At 43.3% G+C, this 24,939-nt stretch overlaps 1 protein-coding gene across 2 annotated transcripts in view; it reads left to right on the plus strand.

The window, feature by feature from the left end:
- EPB41L4B (erythrocyte membrane protein band 4.1 like 4B) overlaps positions 1-24,939 on the plus strand; it is a 290,295-nt gene that overhangs the window by 180,891 nt on the left and 84,465 nt on the right. For both annotated transcript variants that reach the window (XM_045005334.1, XM_045005335.1), the window contains exon 18: positions 11,546-11,671. In XM_045005334.1, coding sequence (XP_044861269.1) covers positions 11,546-11,671 — 126 coding nt within the window. The remainder of the gene's footprint in view (positions 1-11,545; positions 11,672-24,939) is intronic.

Consider the following 24,939-nt stretch of genomic DNA (forward strand, 5'->3'; position numbering starts at 1 on the left):
TGAGTTAAGAAAACATATTTTTTTCCTAGTGAAGATATGCACTTTACGCTTAAGAAGGATTCAGAGAAATAAACATATTAAAGATTAGCTTAATAGGCTAAGACACGTATTCAAAATAAATTGGGGGAGGGGTAAAGTTATAGACGTTGCTGTTTTTATCCTTCTTTGGTTCCAAACAACATATGAAGTTTTCAGAATAGAGAAGAAGGATTGAATCCCCTTAAATTTAAAGTAGAAAAAAACAAACTCAAAACAACAATAGGACCGAAAGAATACAAAATGCAAAATAATGCCGGGTAATATAGTGAACCCATGCTATTAACAAACAGCACTGATGAAGCTGGTGATGGAAAACAAAAGTGCCATCAGTTACTCAAAAGGGGGGCATTTGTAATAGTGACTTTTAAAAAAAAAATAGCACTTTGGTGTAGTATATCTCCAGTATTTCCACACCCACCCATTCAAAAATCATGATCCTGTCTTGAAAATCATGAGGTGTGGTTCTTTTTTTACTAATATCTTTGGGAGTCACTTTGTCTTCTGCTTTCTGACCTTACAGAGTGCACTCAGCTCACATTTTCAAACTAGATTACTTTTCTAAAAACATGACAGCTGATATTCTCCTGTATTCACATGAATCCGGCAGCTGAGGCTTTCAGAAGAACACCAAACATAATGAGACTCACAATGAAATTACAAGGGTTGCCAGAACTGTATCTATATATACTTCTTAATGACTTCCACATTGAATGTGCTGAGTTTACATATCAAAATGGGATTTTAATAACTGCCAACCTGGCACAGGGTCTGAATACAGTTGCTATTGTTATGCTTCATTCACCATTGTAAGCACTAAGGGTTCTGGAAACTTAACAGACAATTTTGTTTATTATGCGTAAGCACAAAATAGAGTGGAGTACAGCTTGCATTTTTACAGCCTGACAGTATATGGGCTCTACAGTGCTGATAGTTTTAAATCTTGTGTTTTGTCTGTAACTTTAGCGCCCTCGTGGCCCAGATGGAGTCTGCTCTGCAGGCAGCTCTGGCCAAGAGAAGGCGCGCGCAGGAAGGCAGCAGGAGAAATCCCTTCCACCTCAGGGGCACCTGTTCCAACCCCCCCAGAGTGAACACACCCACCCACAGGAAAAGTACAATGGATATAACAAAGGGAGATATTTATTGACAGAGGGATGAGAGGAGAAAAACAACAAGGGGCAATATAGGGGGAGCAGTAGAACAGGGCTGCATCCAAACCAAGGCCCCACAGGCCCAGCGGTAGCACAGTCTGGAGGGGCAGACACCGAGCAATCTGTCTGCACACAGAGTTCAGGAGTCCTGAGCAAAGTTCCAGTCCAGGGTGCTCCTTGGGTGCTCCTGGTCGTCTTCGGCGCCAGTGAACTTTCCCCAGCAGACCACTCCGGTGCCCTCTTCTGCCGCTCTCTGCAAAGCCACCCAGAGCGACCACCTCCCCACTTAACTAGCTACAGCCTCTCTCCTTGTTCCCAATGCAGTCACAAGCCCCAGTGCTCACAGCCCCACGCAGCTCTGAGCAGCAATGATACTGGGTCCAGCTATGGCCTGTCCTTCTCGGGCGATTCCTCCCTGGCACAGGGCTCCTCCTGGCTCCTGCCCTGGGGTGTCCCCAATCGGCCGCCCTGGCCTTCCCAGGCTTCAGGCAGGTTCTCTGCTGCTTCACTTTGTGAGGGTCTGGGGACTGCAGCCCTTCTCTCCCTCAGAGCTCCAGAGCCACACTCCTTTCTTTTACTGCTCCCCCTCCCCGCTAGGAAAAAGATTTAAAGGGGCCATGCTCTCTAAACCCCAAAGGGGTTACATGTCATAAACTAAGCAAATATGGTTCCTAAAGAACACAAAGAACCTATCTTTATTGACAGCACTTCATGCACTAGAACCTTACTACTCACACTAAGTAGTACCTTACACTCTGAGTAGCAAAGTATCTCCTTTTCTTTTAATTAGACTATTCAGGAAGTAAGGCACCAGTCAATGTGACTGAGGGGGCACAACTGGTCCTTGTGTCTATACCACTGAATGAGTCCAGGATGGCATGGCAACCTTAACACTGAATATCTGCTTTACATGAGACCTATATTATTATTTTATGTAGATTTTTGTATTTATTTTTTTAAATTATAGATGGGTGAAATCTTATCTTACTGGTCTTGGGATTCCCCTGGGACCTCTTCCACTCGGTTTCCCAAGAACTCAGTTCAACTCAGTCATGTCACTCAGGTTCCTTTATTTGGCATGCAGCAATGCTACACTGAGGTTGTTCAGACTTTTGTATACGGGGTGAGTATAGGGCATACCACACATCCCAAGTTACACAGCAAACCTCTTCTTTTATATACGTTTTTACAATACCTTGCCTTTACTATACATTGCATCACATGTTTTGGGATTTGTGTGGTCACATTCTAGGAACCAATACATGTACAGCACACACTGTCTGTGCACGATTTACTCTTCACCTCATCTTATGTTCCAGGCTTATTTTATTCATTGATATCTTGTCCATTGTAAATGGTTCCTTGGGTGTTCCCCCTTATCTTATCTAGTACAGATGGCCTGTTTCCAGCCTGCGAATCCATTTACCTCCCAAATCCTATCTCCCAAGAAATGAGGCCTCACTCATGACCAATTATTCATGTCAAGCCCAGCCAACAGTTGGGTACATCTACACTGCGATAAAAGATCTGAAGCTGGCTCAGATAAGCTGACTTGGGCTCGTGGGGCTTGGTCTGCAGGACTATAAAATTACCGTGTAGATGTTTGGGCTTGGGCTTGGGCTTGGGCTGGAGCCTGAGCTCTGAAACCCGATGGGGGGGAAGGACCCAGTGCCTGGATGTCTATACTGCAATTTCATGGCCCTGCAGCCCAAGCCCTGTGAGACCAAGTCAGCTGACCCAAGCCAGTAGCAGCCGTTCCATGGTTCTTTTATCACAGTATAGATGTACCCATTGACATCAACGGCAAAACAACCATTGACTTCATTGCAACCAGAATTTCACGAATATGAAAAGAGGAAAAGCAATGGAAAAGTATTCCAATAACAACAAAATGCTGATTGTTCCATTAGTCTCCTTCCCTTGTGTTTGCTACTGGGCATCATTGTTTTAATTAAGTACATTAGGCTTGAACAATGCTTAGAGGAGAATGGAAGTCTACTGAGCTTCCGTTTCCTTTGATGCATCCTGAAAGAACCATTATGAATTGAAACAGATGCCTGAGAGCATTATAATCTGAATTTATTATCTGAGAGGATACCTTATTACAAAGAAATGTATCAATTTGCAGCATGGAGGTACAAGGAGGCAATTCTTTGATACCATATTTCATGTATATAATATTTTTGGCTAAACAACTACTGAGTACAGGAATTGTTAGTATGGAAGGTGCGGTTTTGTAGCAGAAAGATCTGTCGTTACTCCTGCAGATTGACAGACAACTTTTACGTTTCCAAATGTATTTTGAAGTCAGCGGTTATGGGTTGGATTGTACCATTAGCTGACCTAAATAAAGGGGTAGTGCGCAGCTGTACGTCCCAAGGGCAGACCAGCCAGAGCTCCCCCTTGTTCCAACTACTTCTATAACAGTAGCAGGTTACTTCCTCCTTTGCCCCAGATCAGTTTTGCTGATGAGTACGTTAGGAATGAGTGAGGCGAGGTGGGCAGAACCAAGACTCTACCCATTCCCCACTTCTGCCCATCTGCACAGAGAGGGATTAGTGGCCCCACAATGTATGTCTACACTGCAGTAAAAGACCATTGGCATGGCGGCAGCTGGCCCAGATCGACTGACGGGGGGTTCATGTTGTGGGCTGTAAAAATTGCAGTGCAGATGTTCAGGCTCGGGCTGGAGCCCAGGCTCTGAGTCCCTGTGAGGGATATCAAAATTTGTAGAATCATAGAAGATTAGGGTTGGAAGGGACCTCAGAAGGTCATCTAGTCCAACACCCTGCTCAGAGCAGGACCAATCTCCAGACAGATTTTTACCCCAGTTCCCTAAATGGCCCCCTCAAGGATTGAACTCAACCCTGGGTTGAGCAGGCCAGTGCTCCTGTCTGTGCCTGCTAAAGCCTGAGTCTGCTGACCCAGGCTTTGAGACTCAGTGCCACGGGTTTTTCATTGCAGTGTAGACATACCCAGGAGAGGCTGCTCTCCCACTCTTGCTTTGACCCACGATGCAGGTAGCTTGCACAGGGACAGAAGAGCAGGCCACAATCCTGTCTCTGTAAGGATTACATTGGAGAATGCAGACACAACTACTGGCTACTGAATTGCGGAGAGTGGTAATGTGTTGAATGTAAAAAAAAAAAAAAGACAGCTGGGTCTTTAAGTATCATTTCCCCTTGTTTGTACAGTGAAATACAATGGGTAAATCTAATGTGACTGAAATCATAATGTCATCTAATTAGTTTCAAGCCCTAAAACAAAGATTGGTTTTAACATGCCTTTTAGAACTGTCATTGTATTACAGTCGGCTGCTTGCATTCCCTTTAGAGAGCAGTATGCATGTGAGTAAACTTGCGGACGATAGCAGCATTTAAAACATCTTCAGGCAATGAAAATCTGCTTAATGAGACAATTGGCTGATCGGGGGTTTGCACTTTCCTCATTAATTTTGTCTGTCCAAATTACCTAAATGGTATCTCCACTTAGGCGTGTCAGTTGGAAGCTCAGCAAAGCCATGTCAGTGAGTGAGTGTTTCAGCTGGATCTTTTTTGTAGTGGTTGTTAGAATTCCTGTCTCCTGTATTACATTTGTGTTTGCAGTTCAATAGATAACTACAGTTCAGTATGTTGCTCCAGCTAGAAGCAGTATTTTTGTTTTTGTTTTCAGATATTTTTTCATAGGATAAAAGCCAAAGGGACAAAGTAAAATGGGCAAGTATTTTTCCATTAACAATTGTAGATATGGCTCAGAAAACAGAGGTGCAAGACTGATTAACATTCATGCCAAATACAATAAATCAATCAATAAACAAACCAGGGTGGATTAAATTATGAGATTCAGTCAGTTGTTCAAAAGCGTAGCTGGAAACCACAGTAGCTTAGGTTCACAAGGCAACTGCACCACCACTATTATGCCATTTCAATGGGTTTCAGCAGTCTTTCCGGGCACTCACAAAATAGTTGCATAAAGCAATATAATCACAAGGTTGAGTTGTTCTGCTCCTGGAAAGTTTCTCCAGATTCTTGACCTCCCATGTGGTACGTGACTGGTTTTGGGTTGATGAAGTGAGCAAGCAAGGTTTTGGTGGTCACAAACTGGAGGGGGCATAGGTCCCGGTGAAATAAACGAACAAAAAGACTTTTGAGGCTAAGGGCTGGGTAGTTTCAGTGATGTATAAAATGCCCTGCTGCATCTCAGAATACACTTGCCAAAGGTGAACTAAGGACATACACTGGGCCTGATTCACTACTGCCTTGTACTGTATAAATTTTGTACACATGGACGAAGGCAATATAAAGTTGGTGTGAATGATACTGTCAAGAATGACCTTGAGCGGATCACTGCAGACTATGTGGCTCTGGGAAGATAAAGGAGTTTGAGGTACAAGTGGTGGTCTCTTCCATCCTCCCTGTGGAAGGAAAAGGCACAGGTAGAGACCGTTGAATCGTGGAAATCAACAAATGCTACACTGGTGGTGTCGGAGAGAAGGCTTTGGATTCTTGACCATGGGATAGTGTTCCAAGAAGGAGGAGTGCTAGGCAGACATGGGCTCCACCTAACGAAGAGAGGGAAGAGCATCTTCGCAAGCACACTGGCTAACCTAGTGAGGAGGGCTTTAAACTAGGTTCACTGGGGGAAGGAGACCAAAGCCTTGAGGTACGTGGGGAAGTGGGATACCAGGAGGAAGCAGGAGAGCACAAGAGGGGAGGACTCCTGCCTTATACTGAGAACTTGCTGATTGTCCTGCTTTATCTTAAGTGCCTATATGCAAATGCAAGAAGCCTGGGAAACAAGCAAGGAGAACTGGAAGTCCTGGCACAGTCAAGGAATTATGATGTGATTGGAATAACAGAGACTTGGTGGGATAACTCACATGACTGGAGTACTGTCATGGATGGATATAAACTGTTCAGGAAGGACAGGCAGGGCAGAAAATGTGGGGGAGTCGCATTGTATGTAAGAGAGCAGTATGACTGCTCAGAGCTCCACTATGAAACTGCAGAAAAACCTGAGAGTTTCTGGATTAAGTTTAGAAGTGTGAGCAACAAGTGTGATGTCGTGGTGGGAGTCTTCTATAGGCCACCAGACGAGGGGGATGAGGTAGATGAGGCTTTCTTCTGGCAACTAACAGAAGTTACTAGATTACAGCTCTTGGTTCTCATGGGGAACTTCAATCACCCCAATATCTGCTGGAAGAGCAATACAGAGGTGCACAGACAATCCAGGAAGTTTTTGGAAAGTGTAGGGGACAATTTCCTGGTGCAAGTGCTGGAGGAACCAGCTAGGGGCAGAGCTCTTCTTGACCTGCTGCTCATAAACAGGGAAGAATTAGTAGGGGAAGCAAAAGTGGATGGGAACCTGGGAGGCAGTGACCATGAGATGGTCGAGTTCAGGATCCTGACACAAGGAAAAAAGGAGAGTGGCAGAATATGGATCCTGGACTTCAGAAAAGCAGACTTTGACTCCCACAGGGAACTGATGGGCAGGATCCCCTGGGAGAATAACATGAGGGACAAAGAAGTCCAGGACAGCTGGCTGTATTTTAAAGAATCCTTATTGAGGTTGCAGGAACAAACCATCCCGATGTGTAGAAAGAATAGTAAATATGGCAGGCGACCAGCTTGGCCTAACAGTGAAATCCTTGCTGATCTTAAACACAAAAAAGAAGCTTACAAGAAGTGGGAGATTGGACAAATGACCAGGGAGGAGTATAAAAATATTGCTCAGGTTTGCAGGAGTGAAATCAGGAAGGCCAAATCACACTTGGAGTTGCAGCTAGCAAGGGATGTTAAGAGTGACAAGAAGGATTTCTACAGGTATGTTAGCAACAAGAAGGTGGTCAGGGAAAGTGTGGGCCCCTTACTGAATGGGGGAGGCAACCTAGTGACAGAGGATGTGGAAAAAGCTAATGTGCTCAATGCTTTTTTGCCTCTGTCGTCACAAACAAGGTCAGCTCCCAGACTACTGCACTGGGCAGCACAGTATGGGGAGGAGGTGACCAGCCCTCTGTGGAGAAAGAAGTGGTTCAGGACTATTTAGAAAAGCTGGACAAGCACAAGTCCATGGGCCCGGATGCACTGCATCCGAGGGTGCTGAAGGAGTTGGTAGATGTGATTGCAGAGCCATTGGCCATTATCTTTGAAAATTCATGGCGATCGGGGGAGGTCCTGGATGACTGGAAAAAGGCTAATGTAGTGCCCCTCTTTAAAAAAGGGGAAGGAGGAGGATCTGAGGAACTACAGGCTCACCTCAGTCCCTGGAAAAATCATGGAGCAGGTCCTCAAGGAATCAGTTTTGAAGCACTTCGAGGAGAGAAAAGTGATCAGGAACAGTCAGCATGGATTCACGAAGGGCAAGGCATGCCTGACTAACCTAATTGCCTTCTACAATGAGATAACTGGCTCTGTGGATGAGGGGAAAGCAGTGGATGTGTTGTTTCTTGACTTTAGCAAAGCTTGTGATACGGTCTCCCACAGTATTCTTGCCAGCAAGTTAAAGAAGTATGAGCTGGGTGAATGTACTATAAGGTGGTTAGAAAGCTGGCTAGATCGTCAGGCTCAACAAGTAGTGATCAATGGCTCCATGTCTAGTTGGCAGCCGGTATCAAGCGGAGTGACCCAAGCGTTGGTCCTGGGGCCAGTTTTGTTCAATATCTTCATTAATGATCTGGAGGATGGTGTGGATTGCACCCTCAGCAAGTTTGCAGATAACACTTAACTGGGAGGAGTGGTAGATATGCTGGAGGGTAGGGATAGAATACAGATGGACCTAGACAAATTAGAGGATTGGGCCAAAAGAAATCTGATGAGGTTCAACAAGGACAAGTCCTGCACTTAGGATGGAAGAATCCCATGCACTGCTACAGACTAGGGACTGAGTGGCTAGGCAGCAGTTCTGCAGAAAAGGAGCTAGGGGTTACAATAGATAAGAAGCTGGATATGAGTCAACAGTGTGCCCTTTTTGCCAAGAAGGCTAATGGCATTTTGGGCTGTATAAGTAGGGGCATTGCCAGCAGATTGAGGGACGTGATCATTCCCCTCTATTCGACATTGGTGAGGCATCATCTGAAGTACTGTGTCCAGTTTTGGGCCCCACACTACAAGAAGGATGTGGAAAAATTGGAAAGAGTCCAGCAGAGGGCAACAAAAATGATTAGGGGGCTGGAGCATATGATTTATGAGGAGAGGCTGAGGAAACTGGGATTATTTAGTCTGCAGAAGAGAATAATGAGGGGGGATTTGATAGCTGCTTTCAGCTACCTGAAAGGGGTTTCCAAAGAGGATGAATCTAAACTGTTCTCAGTAGTGGCAGATGACAGAACAAGGAGTAATGGTCTCAAGTTACAATGGGGGAGGTTTAGGTTGGATATTAGGAAAAACTTTTTCACTAGGAGGGTGGTGAAGCACTGGAATGGGTTACCTAGGGAGGTGGTGGAATCTCCTTCCTTCGAGGTTTTTAAGGTCAGGCTTGACAAAGCCCTGGCTGGGATGATTTAGTTGGGGGTTGGTCCTGCTTTGAGCAGGTGGTTGGACTAGATCAGAGGTCCCCAACGTGGTGCCCGCGGGCACCATGGCGCTCGCGGGGCATCTAAATGCGCCCGCGTCCTGGCCAGCAGTGGAGCATCTGCTAAAATGCCGCTGAATTTCTGCGGCGTTTCGGCGGCGATGCCTCTCAATGACGCCGCTTGCCGCTGACAAGTGACATCATTGAGAGGCGTCACCCCGAAATGCCGCTGAAATTCGGCGGCACTTCGACGGGTGCTCCACCGCTGCCACGGTCCTTCGTCTGGCGCCCACCAGATGAAAAGGTTGGGGACCACTGGACTAGATGACCTCCTGAGGTCCCTTCCAACCCAGATATTCTATGATTCTGTGAAAAACAATCAAATGAGGGTGGTAGCATTTCACGCTCACTCTGCACAGGTGTAAATGACTATGCAAAATAATGAAAAACTGGGGTCCCCACTCACATCTTGTTTTCAGAAAGATGAGGGGAACTCTGAGTGAACCCTTGCTATTCCATTGTCTGATTTTTTCCTTAAAACATGTAAATAATCATGGCCTGCTGATTTAAGGGCCTGTGTTTACAAGTCTAGCCCCATCCCTGCTCAGTTGCTTTAAATTGAGTATTGCTTATATTAGGAGAGAGACTGGCTCCTTTTGATTTCTGCAAGGGAAATGTTTGCATATGGGAACTTCTGCTGGTTCTTGTTTGCTTTCTTCTAAAGTTTATTCCAGGCAAAAAAAAAAAATCTTTAGGTCACTTTTGAATAGGAAATCAAATTATTCTTGTCAGCGGAACCGGTCAGATCCAGAGCTGGAGAATTACCCTTCTTTGTGCAAAGAGGAGTTACCCTGTGGGTCCTGTCCTGTATGTCTGTGCTGTAGATAGACACCTGCGGCTGGCCCCTGCCAGCTGAGTTGGGCTCACAGGGCTTGGGCTAAGAGGCTATGTCATTGCAGTGTGGATACTCCGGGTTGGGATGCAGCTCGCACTCTGGGACCCTCCCCCTATCACATTCCGGGACGCAATCCTGTGAGGGGTTGTGTCCCCACCTGCCCTGCAACCGTGGGTGCCTCACAATGCTTTGTTGCTGTAGCATCCAAACAACATGCAGGTCACACGTAGCTCCAGTCTGCCAGCACACTCTGGCTTCCACCAGACTCAGTTGCCACTTGCAGGGTGACTCCCTAACACATGCCCAGTCCCAGATTTCCTCCTGAAACCATGTGTTCTGCATTGTCCAGCCCTCTCCTGGACGGTCCAGATATTAGAGGTCTGTTGCCCCTGTAAGGGGTCAGTGTCTGACCAGTTGCTACTTTAATTGAAGTTACCAAACAATTCAGTTTAAACACAACACTGGCTTAATTTTGATTTAAGAATAAAACAAGTTTATTTAACAACAAAGAGAGGCATTAAAGTCTAAGGCATTAAAGTCACAAATGGTTACAAGAGAAATAAAAATAAAATGCTTTCTAGTGCTGAAACTTAACACACTAGACTTGGTTCAAGGTGAAATTCTTACCAAATGTTCTCAGCAACAGGGCTGACCAAATTCTTGGGTCAGACCATCCAAAGGCCTGGTTTCTTTGTCTTCTCAGCTGAGAGAGAAAATACCCAGAGTCCAGTTATAGTTCAATCAACCTTTTAAATGCATTTCCCAGTAGGTTACTCCTAGATAAAGTTCCTTCCAGCTGTGAGGATGGAGGCAAGCAGTCTTGTGGGAGAAAAGCTTCCATGTTGTTGTTAAAATGCAAATCGATCAGTTCCTGCCCCCCACCCCCACCTTCGCTGCCAAAGACTGGCCACTTGACTAGTGATTGCCAATCAACTTTAATGACACCTGGCTAGAGGCATCAGCTTGTTCTTTGTCTTTAAGAAACAGGTTTACCGCTTCCCCCAACTTGTCTGGCAAACACATTTCAAAAATAATTTCAGCTTATGTTCATACCTTTACATATAAAGTTGCTACATACATTTCACCAGGACTGACCAGCACGTTATTAGTTTTCACATGATACTTCACAAGGCATATTTTATACAAAGATTATTACAATGGTGTGTAGGGTGTGTCAAAACACGGTTGCATTCGATCACCCTCACATTGTAGGGTCCTGGTGCTTGGGCTCTATTAAACATTAAACACAATTAAACATCAGCTGGCATGGACTAATCACAGGTTTTTAATTGCCATGTAGACATACCCTCAGAACCAGTGGAAATAGGAATTAGTGTGTGTGTGAAGCTTATCGGATTTTTCTGCTCTTTCTGGCAGAACAATTCAGAGGGATCAGAAATCAAAGACTGACAGTCTTGTTCTCAGTTATACTAAGGTCCCTGTATGCTACTTTGGCAGTGTAAAGGGGTCTTATAGTGGATGTAAATTACATTTTACGTTCACTTTCAGGCCCATTTACACCATCAGAGTGACATAAAGGAGCTTGAGTATAACTGAGCATTGAGCCTCTGTCCCTTTCTCCCATAACCCAGTTTCCCTTTCTGTGGAATATTTTGCTTTTTCAATATAATTTTAGGTTTGGAAATGATCTTGGGGACAGCCCACTCCAGGTCCTGGCTCTTTCTCCATATTTCTTAACACTCTACGTCTCTCTGTCTATCCTATTAGCCCTTGGTATCACACTTCCCCCCATGGCCTTTCTTATCTTGGTAATAGATTAAAGTTAAGTCTTTTGAATAATTTGTCAGGCATTTCTATCAGGTTATGAACTTGAAAACTTTCCTAAATGGTGTTAAAACTGGTTGTTCAAAGTAAAAATTGACCTGATCATTGTGATAAATGGTATAATCTCTTTCTCTAATGTATGTTGCCATGTTATCTTTTATGTAAACAGGGTGAAGACAAGAAAGTTTCTGAAAAAAGCCTTCATCCCCCAGTGTCACCTTCCTCCGTACCCGATCATATGAAATGTAACATCCTTAAAGCTCAAGTAGAAGCTGCTTTTAGAGTGGGTGCCCAGGTGAGTACACCTTTTAATATACCCTCTATATTTCCCCTTTCTAATGCTAGTCAGGACATAATGTTTCATGTGAAATCACTCTGTATTTTCCAAAGTCTGACCATTTCCTTAGGAAGTGTTGTCTCATCTCCCCTGGGTATCCAAAATGACATAAATTGCTCTAGATCTTTCCATAGGCCATCAGAACATCTAGCTACTCACTGTGAGTTCAGGGTGGTCTACAGAGTTCATTATTTCTGAACTATCTGCTGTTCATCAGTACTTTTTTGGCTACAGCTGAATCTGGAGCTTTCAGGCCTAATAATATTTCATTGCTAAAAGGCTGGAAACAAAACAGGAGTTGAGCAGATGAAGTGTGGCTTGGTTGATTCACTTTCCTTCATCCTTTCAAACCCTAAAGCCTATAGTTTTTTCTGTTCATAGAGCAGTTTGGAATTTTGCTGAGCATTCATTTTTTTATTTTTGATTAAGTATTGTATTTTAGTCCTCACTCTGGATAGAAACTGTGATTTATAGATGGTGAATGTCATATTTGGATGCCTAAATATTGATTCCAGATATTCTTTGGAGGCACAGGTGTGAAAATGTTAGCCTATGTACTTTTGTGCTCATTTGTTTTTCCAGTCATCCATTTGAAACATTCACGTTCCATTAATTTATTTCAAAATCAGAGTTTTCATGGATAGATCCATATTCACATTCAATGAATTGTGTTACATAAATACCAACATGTATCCATGTGACATAGATGGCATGAGTGTAATGATATTATTTCTTCTATTGAAGGTAACTTTCTTGAAACCTAGACTATTCCTATATAATTATTTTGGAATGTAGTTCATGAAATAAGGATAATGTCATCTTCCATAGAAAGAAAGAAAGAAAAGAAATACGAGGGAGAGAGGGTTATTGAATCCTGTCATTACTTCTGTTACTGTGTGTGTGTGTGTGTGTGTGTGTGTGTGTGTGTGTGTGTGTGTGTGTGAGAGAGAGAGATATCTCCTTTGGATACACACGATTTTACTACTTCCATTACTTTGTTTCTTCCATGGTGACAGGTTTCAGAGTGGTAGCCGTGTTAGTCTGTATCAGCAAAATCAACGAGGAGTCCTCGTGGCACCTTAGAGACTAAAATTTATTTGGGCATAAGCTTTCGTGGGCTAAAACCCACTTCATCAGATGCATTGTGTGGAAAATAGGCAGGTATAAATATACAGCACATGAAAAGATGGGAGTTGCCTTACCAAGTGGGGGGTCAGTACTACTGACGCCAATTTGATGGTGTCAAGTTTTCAAATTAATTCCAGTTCTGCAGTTTCTTGTTGAAGTCTTTTTTTGAAGTTTTTTTGTTGAAGAATGGCCACTTTTAAAGTCTGTTATTGAATGTGCGGGGAGATTGAAGTGCTCTCCTACTGGTTTTTGAATGTTACAATTCTTGATGTCTGATTTGTGTGCATTTATTCTTTTGTGCAGAGACTGTCTCCAAGATATCTGGGAGTGCTGGGAGTGTAGGGCTTGACAATCCTGCTATCAGGATGCCAATGCCTCAGATGATGGGGCGTCCAGGATTCCCAGGTTAATGGATCTTGAGTAGCAGATAGAATATCCTGGTCGGGGCTCTAGAGGTGTGTCTGTATAGATTTGTTCTTGTGCTGCTTCAGGGAGTTTCTTGAGGAGATGGTGCAGTTTCTTTTGGCACCCCTCAGTGGGTGCCCGCAACTACACACCACACAACAGAAACACTAACCCAGGAACCAATCCCTGCAACAAATCGCGTTGCCAACTCTGTCTGCATATCTTTTGAAGGGACACCATCACAGGACCTACCCACATCAGCCACACCATCAGGGGTTCATTCACCTGCACATCTACCAATGTGATATACGATCAACCATCATGTGCCAGCAATGCCCCACTGCGATGTACATTGGCCAAACCAGACAGACTCTACATAGAAGAATAAATGGACACAAATCAGACATCAAGAATTGTAACATTCAGAAACCAGTAGGAGAGCACTTCAATCTCCTTGGACACTCAGTAACAGACTGAAAAGTGGCCATTCTTCAACAACAACAAAAAAACCCTTCAAAAACAGACTTCAACGAGAAACTGCAGAACTAGAATTAATTTGCAAACTTGACACCATCAAATTAGGCCCGAATAAAGACTGGGAGTGGCTGGGTCACTACAAAAAATAATTTTCCTTCTGTTGATATTCACCCCTTGTTGTCAACTGTTGGAAATGGGCCACATCCACCCTAATTGAATTGGCGTTGTTAGCACTGACCCCCCACTTGGTAAGGCAACTCCCATCTTTTCATGTGCTGTATATTTATACCTGCCTACTGTATTTTCCACTCCATGCATCTGATGAAGTGGGTTATAGCCCACGAAAGTTTATGCCCAAATAAATGTGTTAGTCTCTAAGGCGCCATAAAGACTCCTCGTTGTTGTTTTTTCTTCTGATACTAACATGTCAGGTCAACTTGCCCTCCAAAGAATTTTCTTGTAACAACCATCTTTGTACATTTCTCATTGTTGTTCCCTGGCAGAGTTTTCATCTGACAGTTAAATTGCAATTCATACAGTTAAAGCCATGGAAGTTTAAGACAACTAAACCTTGGTTATTCAGTCTGCTAGAGATTTCTAGAACAGGCAGTGTAAATTTGATGATGTATTTTTGAAAAACAGTTCGGTCTTCTCTGAATCTGATGTTATGCCAACTGTTATATTACAATATGTTTCCTGTTTGAACATCTCAATTCTTGCCCTTCTTTTTCATGCATACACCATGCCTTTGTGTCTATTTCTCAGGGATGTTGCCCGACACATGTATTTGTGTTTTCTCCAAGTATGCTTACAGTTACGTTCAACTGTGCAGTTATATGCATGTTAATACTGTGTGCTGACATATTCACAGTAAAGACTTTTTCATGATTTTGATTGTTTGTAGCTACACAGACCATTTGTGAAACATGTTTCTTCCATCTCTCCTGTTCTGCTCCCCCACCCACTCCCGAGAGACTTTCCAAATTACATCATCCTGAGTTGCTTTAACATATATGTAACGTTACATTCTTTTACTGTAGTTATGTTGTAAGCGGGTATCAGAGAACAAAGTACGTCTGCTAGTCTTTTCTTAATGTAGACACATTTCCCCAAACAACTTGAGCTCTCATTGTGGATTAAATATTAATCTGTGTTCCAAGTCTCAAGAGAGGAGATCATATGAAATTCCAAAGAGAGGGGGAAGTAGCACGAGTTGCTAAGACTATTGACATAGTGCAGTTTGAAAGTCATGTAGCAACAGTTGCCTAAGAAGGATAGTCCAGTGATTAGGATCTTGCCTTTGTCTGAGGAAACCCAAGTTCAGTTTTGTGCTCTACCAGAGTTCCCCGTGTGACTTTGGAGTGGTGTGTCATAAGAACATAAGAATGACCATACTGGGTCAGACCAAAGGTCCATCCAACCCAGTATCCTGTCTACCAACAGTGACCAATGCCAGGTGCCCCAGAGGGAGTGAACCTAACAGGCAATGATCAAGTGATCTCTCTCCTGCCATCCATCTCCACCCTCTGACAAACAGAGGCTAGGGACACCATTCCTTACCCATCCTGGCGAATAGCCATTCATGGACTTAACCTCCATGAATTTATTTAGTTCTCTTTTAAACCCTGCTATAGTCCTAGCCTTCTCAACCTCGTCAGGCAAGGAGTTCCACAGATTGACCATGCGCTGTGTGAAGAACTTCCTTTTATTTGTTTTAAACCTGCTGCCCATTAATTTCATTTAGTAGCCTTTGTTCTTATATTATGGGAACAAGTAAATAACTTTTCCTTATTCACTTTCTCCACATCACTCATGATTGTATATACCTCTATCATATCCTCCCTTAGTCTCCTCTTTTCCAAGGTGAAAAGTCCTACCTTTTTAATCTCTCCTCATATGGGACCTGTTGCAAACCCCTAATCATTTTAGTTGCCCTCTCTGAATCTTTTCTAATGCCAATATATCTTTTTTAAGATGAGGAGACCACATCTGTATGCAGTATTCAACATGTAGGCCATGGATGGCAGGAGAGAGATCACTTGATCATTGCCTGTTAGGTTCACTCCCTCTGGGGCACTTTTCCTTATTCACTTTCTCCATCTTATTCTCTATCCCTTTTTTAGTGATTCCTAACATCCTGTTTGCTTTTTTGACCACCGCTGCACATTGCATGGATATCTTCAGAGAATTATCCACGATGACTCCAAGATCTCTTTCCTGACTACTTGTAGCTAAATTAGCCCCCATCATATTGTATGTATAGTTGTGGTTATTTTTTTCCAGTCTGCATTATTTTACATTTATGCACATTAAATTTCATTTGCCATTTTGTTGCCCAATCACTTAGTTTTGTGAGATCTTTTTGAAGTTCTTCACAGTCTGCTTTGGTCTTAACTATCTTGAGCAGTTTAGTATTGTCTGCAAACTTTGCCACCTCACTGTTTACCCCTTTCTCCAGATCATTTATGAATAAGTTGAACAGGATTGGTCCTAGGACTGATCCTTGGGGAACACCACTAGTTACCCCCTCTTCATTCTGAAAATTTATCATTTATTCCTACCTTTTGTTCCCTGTCTTTTAACCAGTTCTCAATCCATGAAAGGATTTTCCCTCTTATCCCATGACAACTTAATTTACGTAAGAGCCTTTGGTGAGGGACCTTGTCAAAGGCTTTCTGGAAATCTAAGTACACTATGTCCACTGGATCCCTCTTGTCCACATGTTTGTTGACCCATTCAAAGAACTCTAATAGATTAGTAAGACATGATTTCCCTTTACAGAAACCATGTTGACTTTTGCCCAAAAATTTGTGGTGTTCTATGTGTCTGACAATTTTATTCTTTATTGTTGTTTCAACTATACATTAGACTTACCAGTCTATAATTGCCAGGATCACCTCTAGAGCCCTTTTTAAATATTGGCGTTACATTAGCTATCTTCCAGTCATTGGGTACAGAAGCTGATTCAAAGGACAGGTTACAAACCATAGTTAATAGTTCTGCAATTTCTTCCATCTCTCCTGATATGGGCGGCTGCGGGAAGCAGCGTGGGCCGAGGGATGTGCTGGCCGCCCTTCCAACAGCCCCCATTGGCCTGGAGCAGCGAACCGCGGCCAGTGGGAGCCGCGATTGGCCGAACCTGCAGATGTGGCAGGTAAAAAAACTGGCCCGGACCGCCAGGGGCTTTCCCTGAACAAGCGGCAGACCGGCTTTGAGAAGCACTGCTGTAAAGCACAAGACAAATTTACAGCACTATACAGAGATTTCAAGCAAGAGCAGCCGGTCTTTGTCATCTACAACATGTGCCTCTTCTCTCTGTTTACTATGTAACATCACATGCCTGTGAGAAGTTCTTTATCCTAGAAACAGAAAGAACAGAGTTGGTCTCTCTCACTCTCATACACACACGTGCACTCGTTATCTAAAGTGAAATGTTTTTAAAAGTCTGAGATTGACACCTATCAGAGGTTGGTTTTAAAAAGTCCTAAAAGATCCTTTACCTTTCTGAGCTCCCCATCAATGTACTGTACTTTAGGAGATTTTTCTGGACATCTGCATTGTCCAGTTAGTAACAGAAGCATCAGCGAAACAGTCGTACTAATGGGACACTGCTGGAACTTTCCACTCATCTAAAGTAACTACTTAATTGTTTGTAATATTTGTAATAATTTCCCATTTGAAAAGCAAGGAATATTTCAAATACCAGACACCAGTTCTATCAGGAAATGACACCTTCATAAAGGTACCCACTGTAGTCAGTAGAACAGGAAGCTCTTCATTAGTAGTTCCTGACAATGGAGGAGGGGGGCAGATGCAAGAGAGGAAAGGTGGAGGGAAGAGAGTTTGGGGATGGAAATGCTGATTTTTTTTATTCATTCGGATCAGTATATTCATGGCAACTAGATACCATGGGGACTGGTGCCTTAGAAACACTGAAATACATAATTCCAATCTCTGCAATTTCAAACATAAGTACTGAGGTGGAATTATACAATTATACAGTACAGTTTGAAATAGGAGCTGAAAGGGGAGATTTGCACTCAATTTCCATTCTGGAGTCATGCAGAAGAGCTGTTTATTTCTTTCCTATATGAAACTTTTTTATCCTTCCTCAAAGCTGTGACGCTGAATTGGAAATCTAAAACTCATCTGTTTATGGTACAGATTACTCACAGCTCTGCATAAATGTTCTGGAGCAGCAAGAAACTAACATGAATGAGTGTGTTTATTTTGTGAAGAGAGAAATATTTCCATACAGAAATGTTAGTTTGAGAACCAAGCTGCAATGTGTGGTGGAGTACGTCTCTCTCACTCTCATACACACACGTGCACTCGTTATCTAAAGTGAAATGTTTTTAAAAGTCTGAGATTGACACCTATCAGAGGTTGGTTTTAAAAAGTCCTAAAAACTTGGACTGGAAATCTAAAACTCATCTGTTTATGGTACAGATTACTCACAGCTCTGCATAAATGTTCTGGAGCAGCAAGAAACTAACATGAATGAGTGTGTTTATTTTGTGAAGAGAGAAATATTTCCATACAGAAATGTTAGTTTGAGAACCAAGCTGCAACGTGTGGTGGAGTACGTCTGAGTGTGTGCAGATGCAGCCTTAACTAGTGAAAAATGTGATGAACCCACACAATTGTGGAAATTTAGGCTGTGGGTTCCACAGAACACTCAGTGCAGTGTCTGTATTGTGATAGTAAACCAGCACTCTTTCACAGCACACCCTTCAAACTTCTTCATGGGTGTCCAACACTTCATAGCTGACAGACTGCTGATCACATGCTCATTTAAGAAGGAGCCGTATAAAACCAGCAATGAAGAGCTGCATGAATACGAAAGACCAGCTTCCGGCAGCATTTACAACCCTTACAGTTTACATGGCTCAGTGCTGAAATGGAGGGATTGATCAGAGGAGTTGTCAATATCACGCGTCGCCAAGTTGTTCATGGCCCAGCTGATGGAGGATTCTGATTGCTATGCATACCCAGTTTGGCTCAAAGCAAATCCTGATTTTCTTTAGCGTTAAATACAGACTCCTGAGCAAACTTAGAATTACCTTAACTGGGTTTTTGTCTCTTGGCTGGAAAGGTATGTGGTGTTATTATCCAGTGTGCCTTCCACAACAGATGCTTATTTTCTCCATTAGTTTTCACTTCACCTCCTCTTCCCCCATGGGCAGTCCCTACTCCTTGGGGCCCATAAGTCCATGAAATTACAACAAGAGTGAATCTGATGTCTTATCTCTAACCTAGAAGAATATATTCAGATCATATGGCAGTGACTTCATTGGGGGTTGCACATGATGCTAGAATTTGGTACAAAGAGAGTATTAAAACTTGTTTATATCTATGCAATATTTTTAGACTACTGGAGATTACCTTATTCTTTTTTCTTTCCCCCTTGAACATAAGAACATAAGAACATAAGAAAGGCCGTACCGGGTCAGACCAAAGGTCCATCTAGCCCAGTATCTGTCTACCGACAGTGGCCAATGCCAGGTGCCCCTGAGGGAGTGAACCTAACAGGCAATGATCAAGTGATCTCTCTCCTGCCATCCATCTCCATCCTCTGACGAACAGAGGCTAGGGACACCATTCTTACCCATCCTGGCTAATAGCCATTTATGGACTTAGCCACCATGAATTTATCCGTCCCCTTTTAAACATTGTTATAGTCCTAGCCTTCACAACCTCCTCAGGTAAGGAGTTCCACAAGTTGACTGTGCGCTGCGTGAAGAAGTTCTTGTATTATGGGAATAAGTAAATAACTCATGATTTTATATACCTCTATCATGTCCTGAGTGATGTTGAGAAAGTGGATAAGGAAAAGTTATTTACTTATTCCCATAATACAAGAACTAGGGGTCACCAAATGAAATTAATAGGCAGCAGGTTTAAAACAAATAAAAGGAAGTTCTTCTTCACGCAGCGCACAGTCAACTTGTGGAACTCCTTACCTGAGGAGGTTGTGAAGGCTAGGACTATAACAATGTTTAAAAGGGGACTGAATAAATTCATGGTGGCTAAGTCCATAAATGGCTATTAGCCAGGATGGGTAAGAATGGTGTCCCTAGCCTCTGTTCGTCAGAGGATGGAGATGGATGGCAGGAGAGAGATCACTTGATCATTGCCTGTTAGGTTCACTCCCTCAGGGGCACCTGGCATTGGCCACTGTCGGTAGACAGATACTGGGCTAGATGGAGCTTTGGTCTGACCCTTTGGTCTTGCCTCTAAAAAACCTTACATACCAATGATGTAGTTTTGCTCTGAGATGTGTATTACCAGCTAGGACATAATCTTAATGTAAATAACTAAGATGTGAAGTTGACCTGTGCTAACTAGCCTTGCCTAGAACTACTGGAACATATTGCACCATTGGAGATGTAGCTCAGAATTTGTTTTGATCATATTTCATGCTACATTTTGTTCTGTTTGCTACAAATGCAAACGAAAATTGGATCCACACATTATTGAAGGTAGCAATGGAGTACAACTGAGGTGACACTCATCAGTGGCTTTCCTAGCTATATCTTTGGTGGACCTTTGCCTTTTCATCATGTTGTCCTTTCAGGAGTAATTAAACTCAGTTATTTGTAAAGACTCTTCAAAGTTGCAGTGCCCAAAGAAGTTGGTGTATGTGGTTTTCAAATTTTCCCCAAAGGCTGCCGCAAGGAAATATGTTGCATTACTATCTATATGATTTGGGTTTTAAGTGCTTTATTCACTTCTGGAAATCATAATAAGGTCACAAGAGAAAATGAGTTTGGTACAGGAAAGATACTGGTGCATTTATACTCTTTTATGTGAAAAATAACAGGACTTGGATAAATATCTCTGGATGCCTGGAGGAGTTCCTGCCTTTTGCTAGATGGCTACTCAAATATTGTGAAATGATGAAAATTTCAAGCATATCAGTCTGTCCTCCATCATGGATTACATTTTATACCCAAGATTTGCTTGGAAATAATGCAAATTTGCTGATATTTTCTTGGTCCTCCTTGTACATATTGCACATCCTTGCATAATTTGACAGTCTCAATTTAAGAGAGCCAGAACAGGAGAATAACAGGTCCAGGCTGAAGTGCTGTGCCTTAAGGGGTGTGTGTGTGTGTGTGTGTGTATTAGAGAAAGAAGCTTGTATAGGCCTCTTTGCACAATGTCTTGCTAAAGCCATTGCTGTTAGTCACCCACTTGGATGAGCAATACATTCACTCTCAAATTCCAAGCTAAGTAAAAAGAAGCAATTGTTGTGATACTCTCAACTCCTACTCCAATGAATGTGACATCACATCAGTTATAATTGTTCATAACAATGGAATTTAAATGGTTATAATTCAAATTGGCTATATTCTATCTGTCAAAGGAAACAGATTTGTTTAACTTTAAAAGTGAGTAGGCTGGAAATAAAGGGAGGCAGAGGTATAGAAAGATAGGGCTTCAGGGAATGTAGGATTGGGGAGCATCATTAGGTGGAATACAGTAACCATTATAAGGGAATCAGCAACTCTACTCAGAAAGGAGTGATGACAACAACTAAATGATACAAGTATTATTTTTTATTATTTGCCGTGCAATAGCACCTGGGAGCCCCAGTCATGGATCAGGATCCTATTGTACTAGGCAATGTACAAACATGGAACAAAAAGATGATTCCTACCTCAGAGAGCTGACCATGATGCTATTCTGATCGCAAAGGAAGAGTCCTTCCTGCTAAAATACCAACAACACTTCCTGCACCAGGGTTTTCCTTGGAGGCTTCTTTTCCCAGTGACCTTACTGCTTAGCTCAGTGGTTTGAGCATTGGCCTGCTAAACCCAGGGTTGTGAGTTCAATCCTTGAGGAGGCCACTTAGGGATCTGGAGCAAAAATTGGTCCTGTTAGTGAAGGCAGGGGGCTGGACTCAATGACCTTTCCAGTTCTAGGAGATTGGTATATCTCCAATTATTACCTTTTTTTTTTTTACCTTTTAGCTTAGGAAATAGAACGAGAGCATGGTTGGGTACGTTAGCAGGGAGTTGAAAAATGTGCTTCAGAGTTCCTCGGTTTCATTTCAGACTGGCAGATGTGCAGGGGGAAGCATTTTTTTTCAGTCAGGGCCACTGAGCCATTGCTATTGCTGTCCTTCTGCTTGGAGGATTCCAGCAATCTGGAAAGGGTGTTGCTCTCCCTCCCTTTTGCATAATCAGGAACCTTCAAAAATCAGCTTTCAGAACCTTTTCTCCCCCAGTCAGCAGCCTGGCTGCCTTTGAATGGGATCAGGTGCTTCAGTCAACCTTTGGGCTGATTCATGAAGTCAGAAGGGGAAAACAAGATGTTCCTTATGTGGAACTGGCGTAATGCTGACTATAATGCCTCTTGTGATAAAGAGGAGGCAGGAATAAGGTGATGTAAACACAAAGGGGGACTCTTTGTTTAGGAAGCTGGGCACAGACATACATACAGTATAGCTGTTGTGAACAGGGATATAGGCAGTCAGACATATAGGTGGTCAGAGCAGTGGTGGTCGGACCTAGTGGTCAGAACAAGAGTCAGGAAGTGGAGGTCAGAGATAGAGACAGAGTTGGGAGTCAAGCCGTGAGTCAGAGTCAGGAATTGAGCCGAGGGTCAGAGCCGGAGTCAGTAGCCAGGGGTGCGTGTAACAGCAGGATGTAATCTGGAACAAGGCAGGCAGGGAGAAACAGGACAGGAAGGCAGGACTCAGGAATCAGTCAAGACAGCAGGAGACAATAAAGCAGCCAGTTGGGATTCACAACTTCCTGTGCCACCTTCTGGCTTAAAGAATGACTCTGGTTGCAAGTCTCCTCCAATTGGGACTATTGTGGGAAGTGCCAATGGTGAGCTAGGGTTCACCAGCCCAGACTCCCTGCTGGTATCCACAAGATGCCAGGTGTTGGCTGTGGTATTAGGGCTGCCTGGGGACGCGCAGACCTGAGTTCGAGACTCACAGTATCTCACTGGGTCGCTTGCTTATCTGCACTGCAGTGTCACCGTGCAGGGTCTCCTGTGCCTAAGTTCTCATCTGAATTAGTCATAGAAAAGACTACTGACTACTGTGGTGAACCTTGTGTGCTCCTCTGGCCCCTCTCCATCACAGTCACACAGCTTGTAGGTGGATCCTCAGCCCTGCGCAATAGAGAGTCCATTCAGGTGATGTATTTGACACCTCCACAGGGGACAGTCTTCCCTTTAAAAGACAGTGGAAAAAGGTCACCAGCGTAATGAGGAAGCTCAGGGTTACGCAGACTCCATCTACTAGGGAGATATGGGCTCATTCCCAGAAAGCACTCCCAACTCCTCCTAAGAGCTTTCCTACATCAGTGGGACTCTTAGATGATCATTAGATATCTGATTCCCACTCTCCCTCCACCCACAGGCTTTGTTTGAGGATCCTCCTTGTGCTTAGAGGAGAACCTAAAGAAGGGCATGTCATAAATCCTGGTTTCAGCAGCAATAGAAGCAGTGGGTAGTCAGCATCTCTAGAAATCAGAAGCCCAGAATTTGGTGAAATTTAGGCAGATTGCTTAAGCAACTGGAGTCTGTTTGGTGCTTCTTCAGCTCTGGACTTCTCCCTTCAGCATCCTTATTTGGCTCTCAATAATGGTAGCTTTTCTTGGCAATTACTTATCTGTGGAGAGCATGCAAGCTAGTGCCTCCGTCCTGTCACTTCCTTTGTCTTGTTTTTCCCCAATGATAAAGTAACTTGTTGCCCTGTTGGCAGTTTTATCCAAACCATTTTTCATTGAAATCAGAACATTAATTTCCTTTTTGTTTGCCCTGGGCCAGTCTCAGATAAGGAAAGAGCCTGGCATTCTATGGACGGCATTAGGATCCATAGTGTCAAAGAGCTTGGAGTACTGGCTGCAAGAAGGGCCAGGCTGTTTCCCTTTTGGTAATAATTAAATGGATCTGACTGTGTCCAAAGGAAGCATATGTACCAGATGGCCTGCCATACCCCACAGGCATTAAAGCTCATTTCTCTTACAGTGTGGCTGACTTCTGGACAGAGAGAGAATCTGCCTCAGTGGAAAAAGTCTGCTGAGCAGCCACATGTCGCTGCATTTCTACCTTCATACATCATTACTATATGGATGTCAGAGCCTCTAACAATGAAGGTTCCTGAGTTTAGTAGTCCACAGGGACCTCTCTGACTAGTTACTGATATAAATTTCCCACCAGATATTGGGTGGTTCTAGACAAAACCCCTTTTTCAGATTATTGGGTATCTCCGAACAGAAAGATGAATCTTGGTCATAACATTTGCATTTTTTCAAGGAGCCTCCAACAATCTGGACACTCCTATGGGAATTTTACCTTGTATTAGTTCTTGTTTCAAGTTATGGGTTAGATGCTTTCAGATGTGCGGAGGAAGTTGCTCACTGGTTAGTGAGGGTGGTTTGCCATGTAAGAAGGAAACAAGGCCAAAAGTATTCTGTCAGCTGACTGGTTTAACTACCTGCTCCTGCAAAAACAGGAGCAACCCAGTTTCCAGACTGCTGGAGCCTTTCTCAGTAATATAATTTACAGGTAGAATTTCTTGCCGGGACTGTTCTTCTACAATACCCACTTTCAATATTTACTTTCTATCCCATAAAGCATAAAATAATAATGAAGAAGATGAAAATAATAATGAGAAAGCCCTCAATATGTAGAAAATAATGTTAACGAATACTCCTTTGTCCTGACCATCCATTAAGCTGGCTCCATGTTCCAGTGTAGATCCATGCTGGGGAGGTAGCAATGGCCTTGGGATTAAGGCTTCATCTGCACTTGGAGCTAGAGCTGTGATTCCTAGCTTGTGCAGGTATTCTTGTGCTAGCTCTCATCAAGCTAAACATAGTATTGTAGCCATGATAGCATGGGCAGCATGAGCAGTGTCACAGACTGGCCACCACAGGTGCATACGCAGGTGGTCTGAGGGGGGTTGAACTCGTGGCAGCTAGCTCAGGCCTCCTCTTACTGATGCCACTCTACTATTTTTAGCATATTAGCACACTGAGAGCGAGTATGAGTATGTCTACACAAGCTGCGAATCACACCCTTAGCTCCAAGTGTAGGTCACAGGACTGGGGGAAACAGTTATTAGCCAGTAATATTCTGGATCCTTCCCACAGCCGGCTAAAGGCAACACTCATCTCATAATGCTGAAGTAGATGGAATTTTAATAATTTCGTTTGCCATTATAATTGCTAACCTTTGTAATCTTCCTGTGC

This window comes from Mauremys mutica, chromosome 2, assembly GCF_020497125.1.
Source record: "Mauremys mutica isolate MM-2020 ecotype Southern chromosome 2, ASM2049712v1, whole genome shotgun sequence".
In the NCBI taxonomy this organism is placed as follows: Eukaryota; Metazoa; Chordata; order Testudines; family Geoemydidae; genus Mauremys; species Mauremys mutica.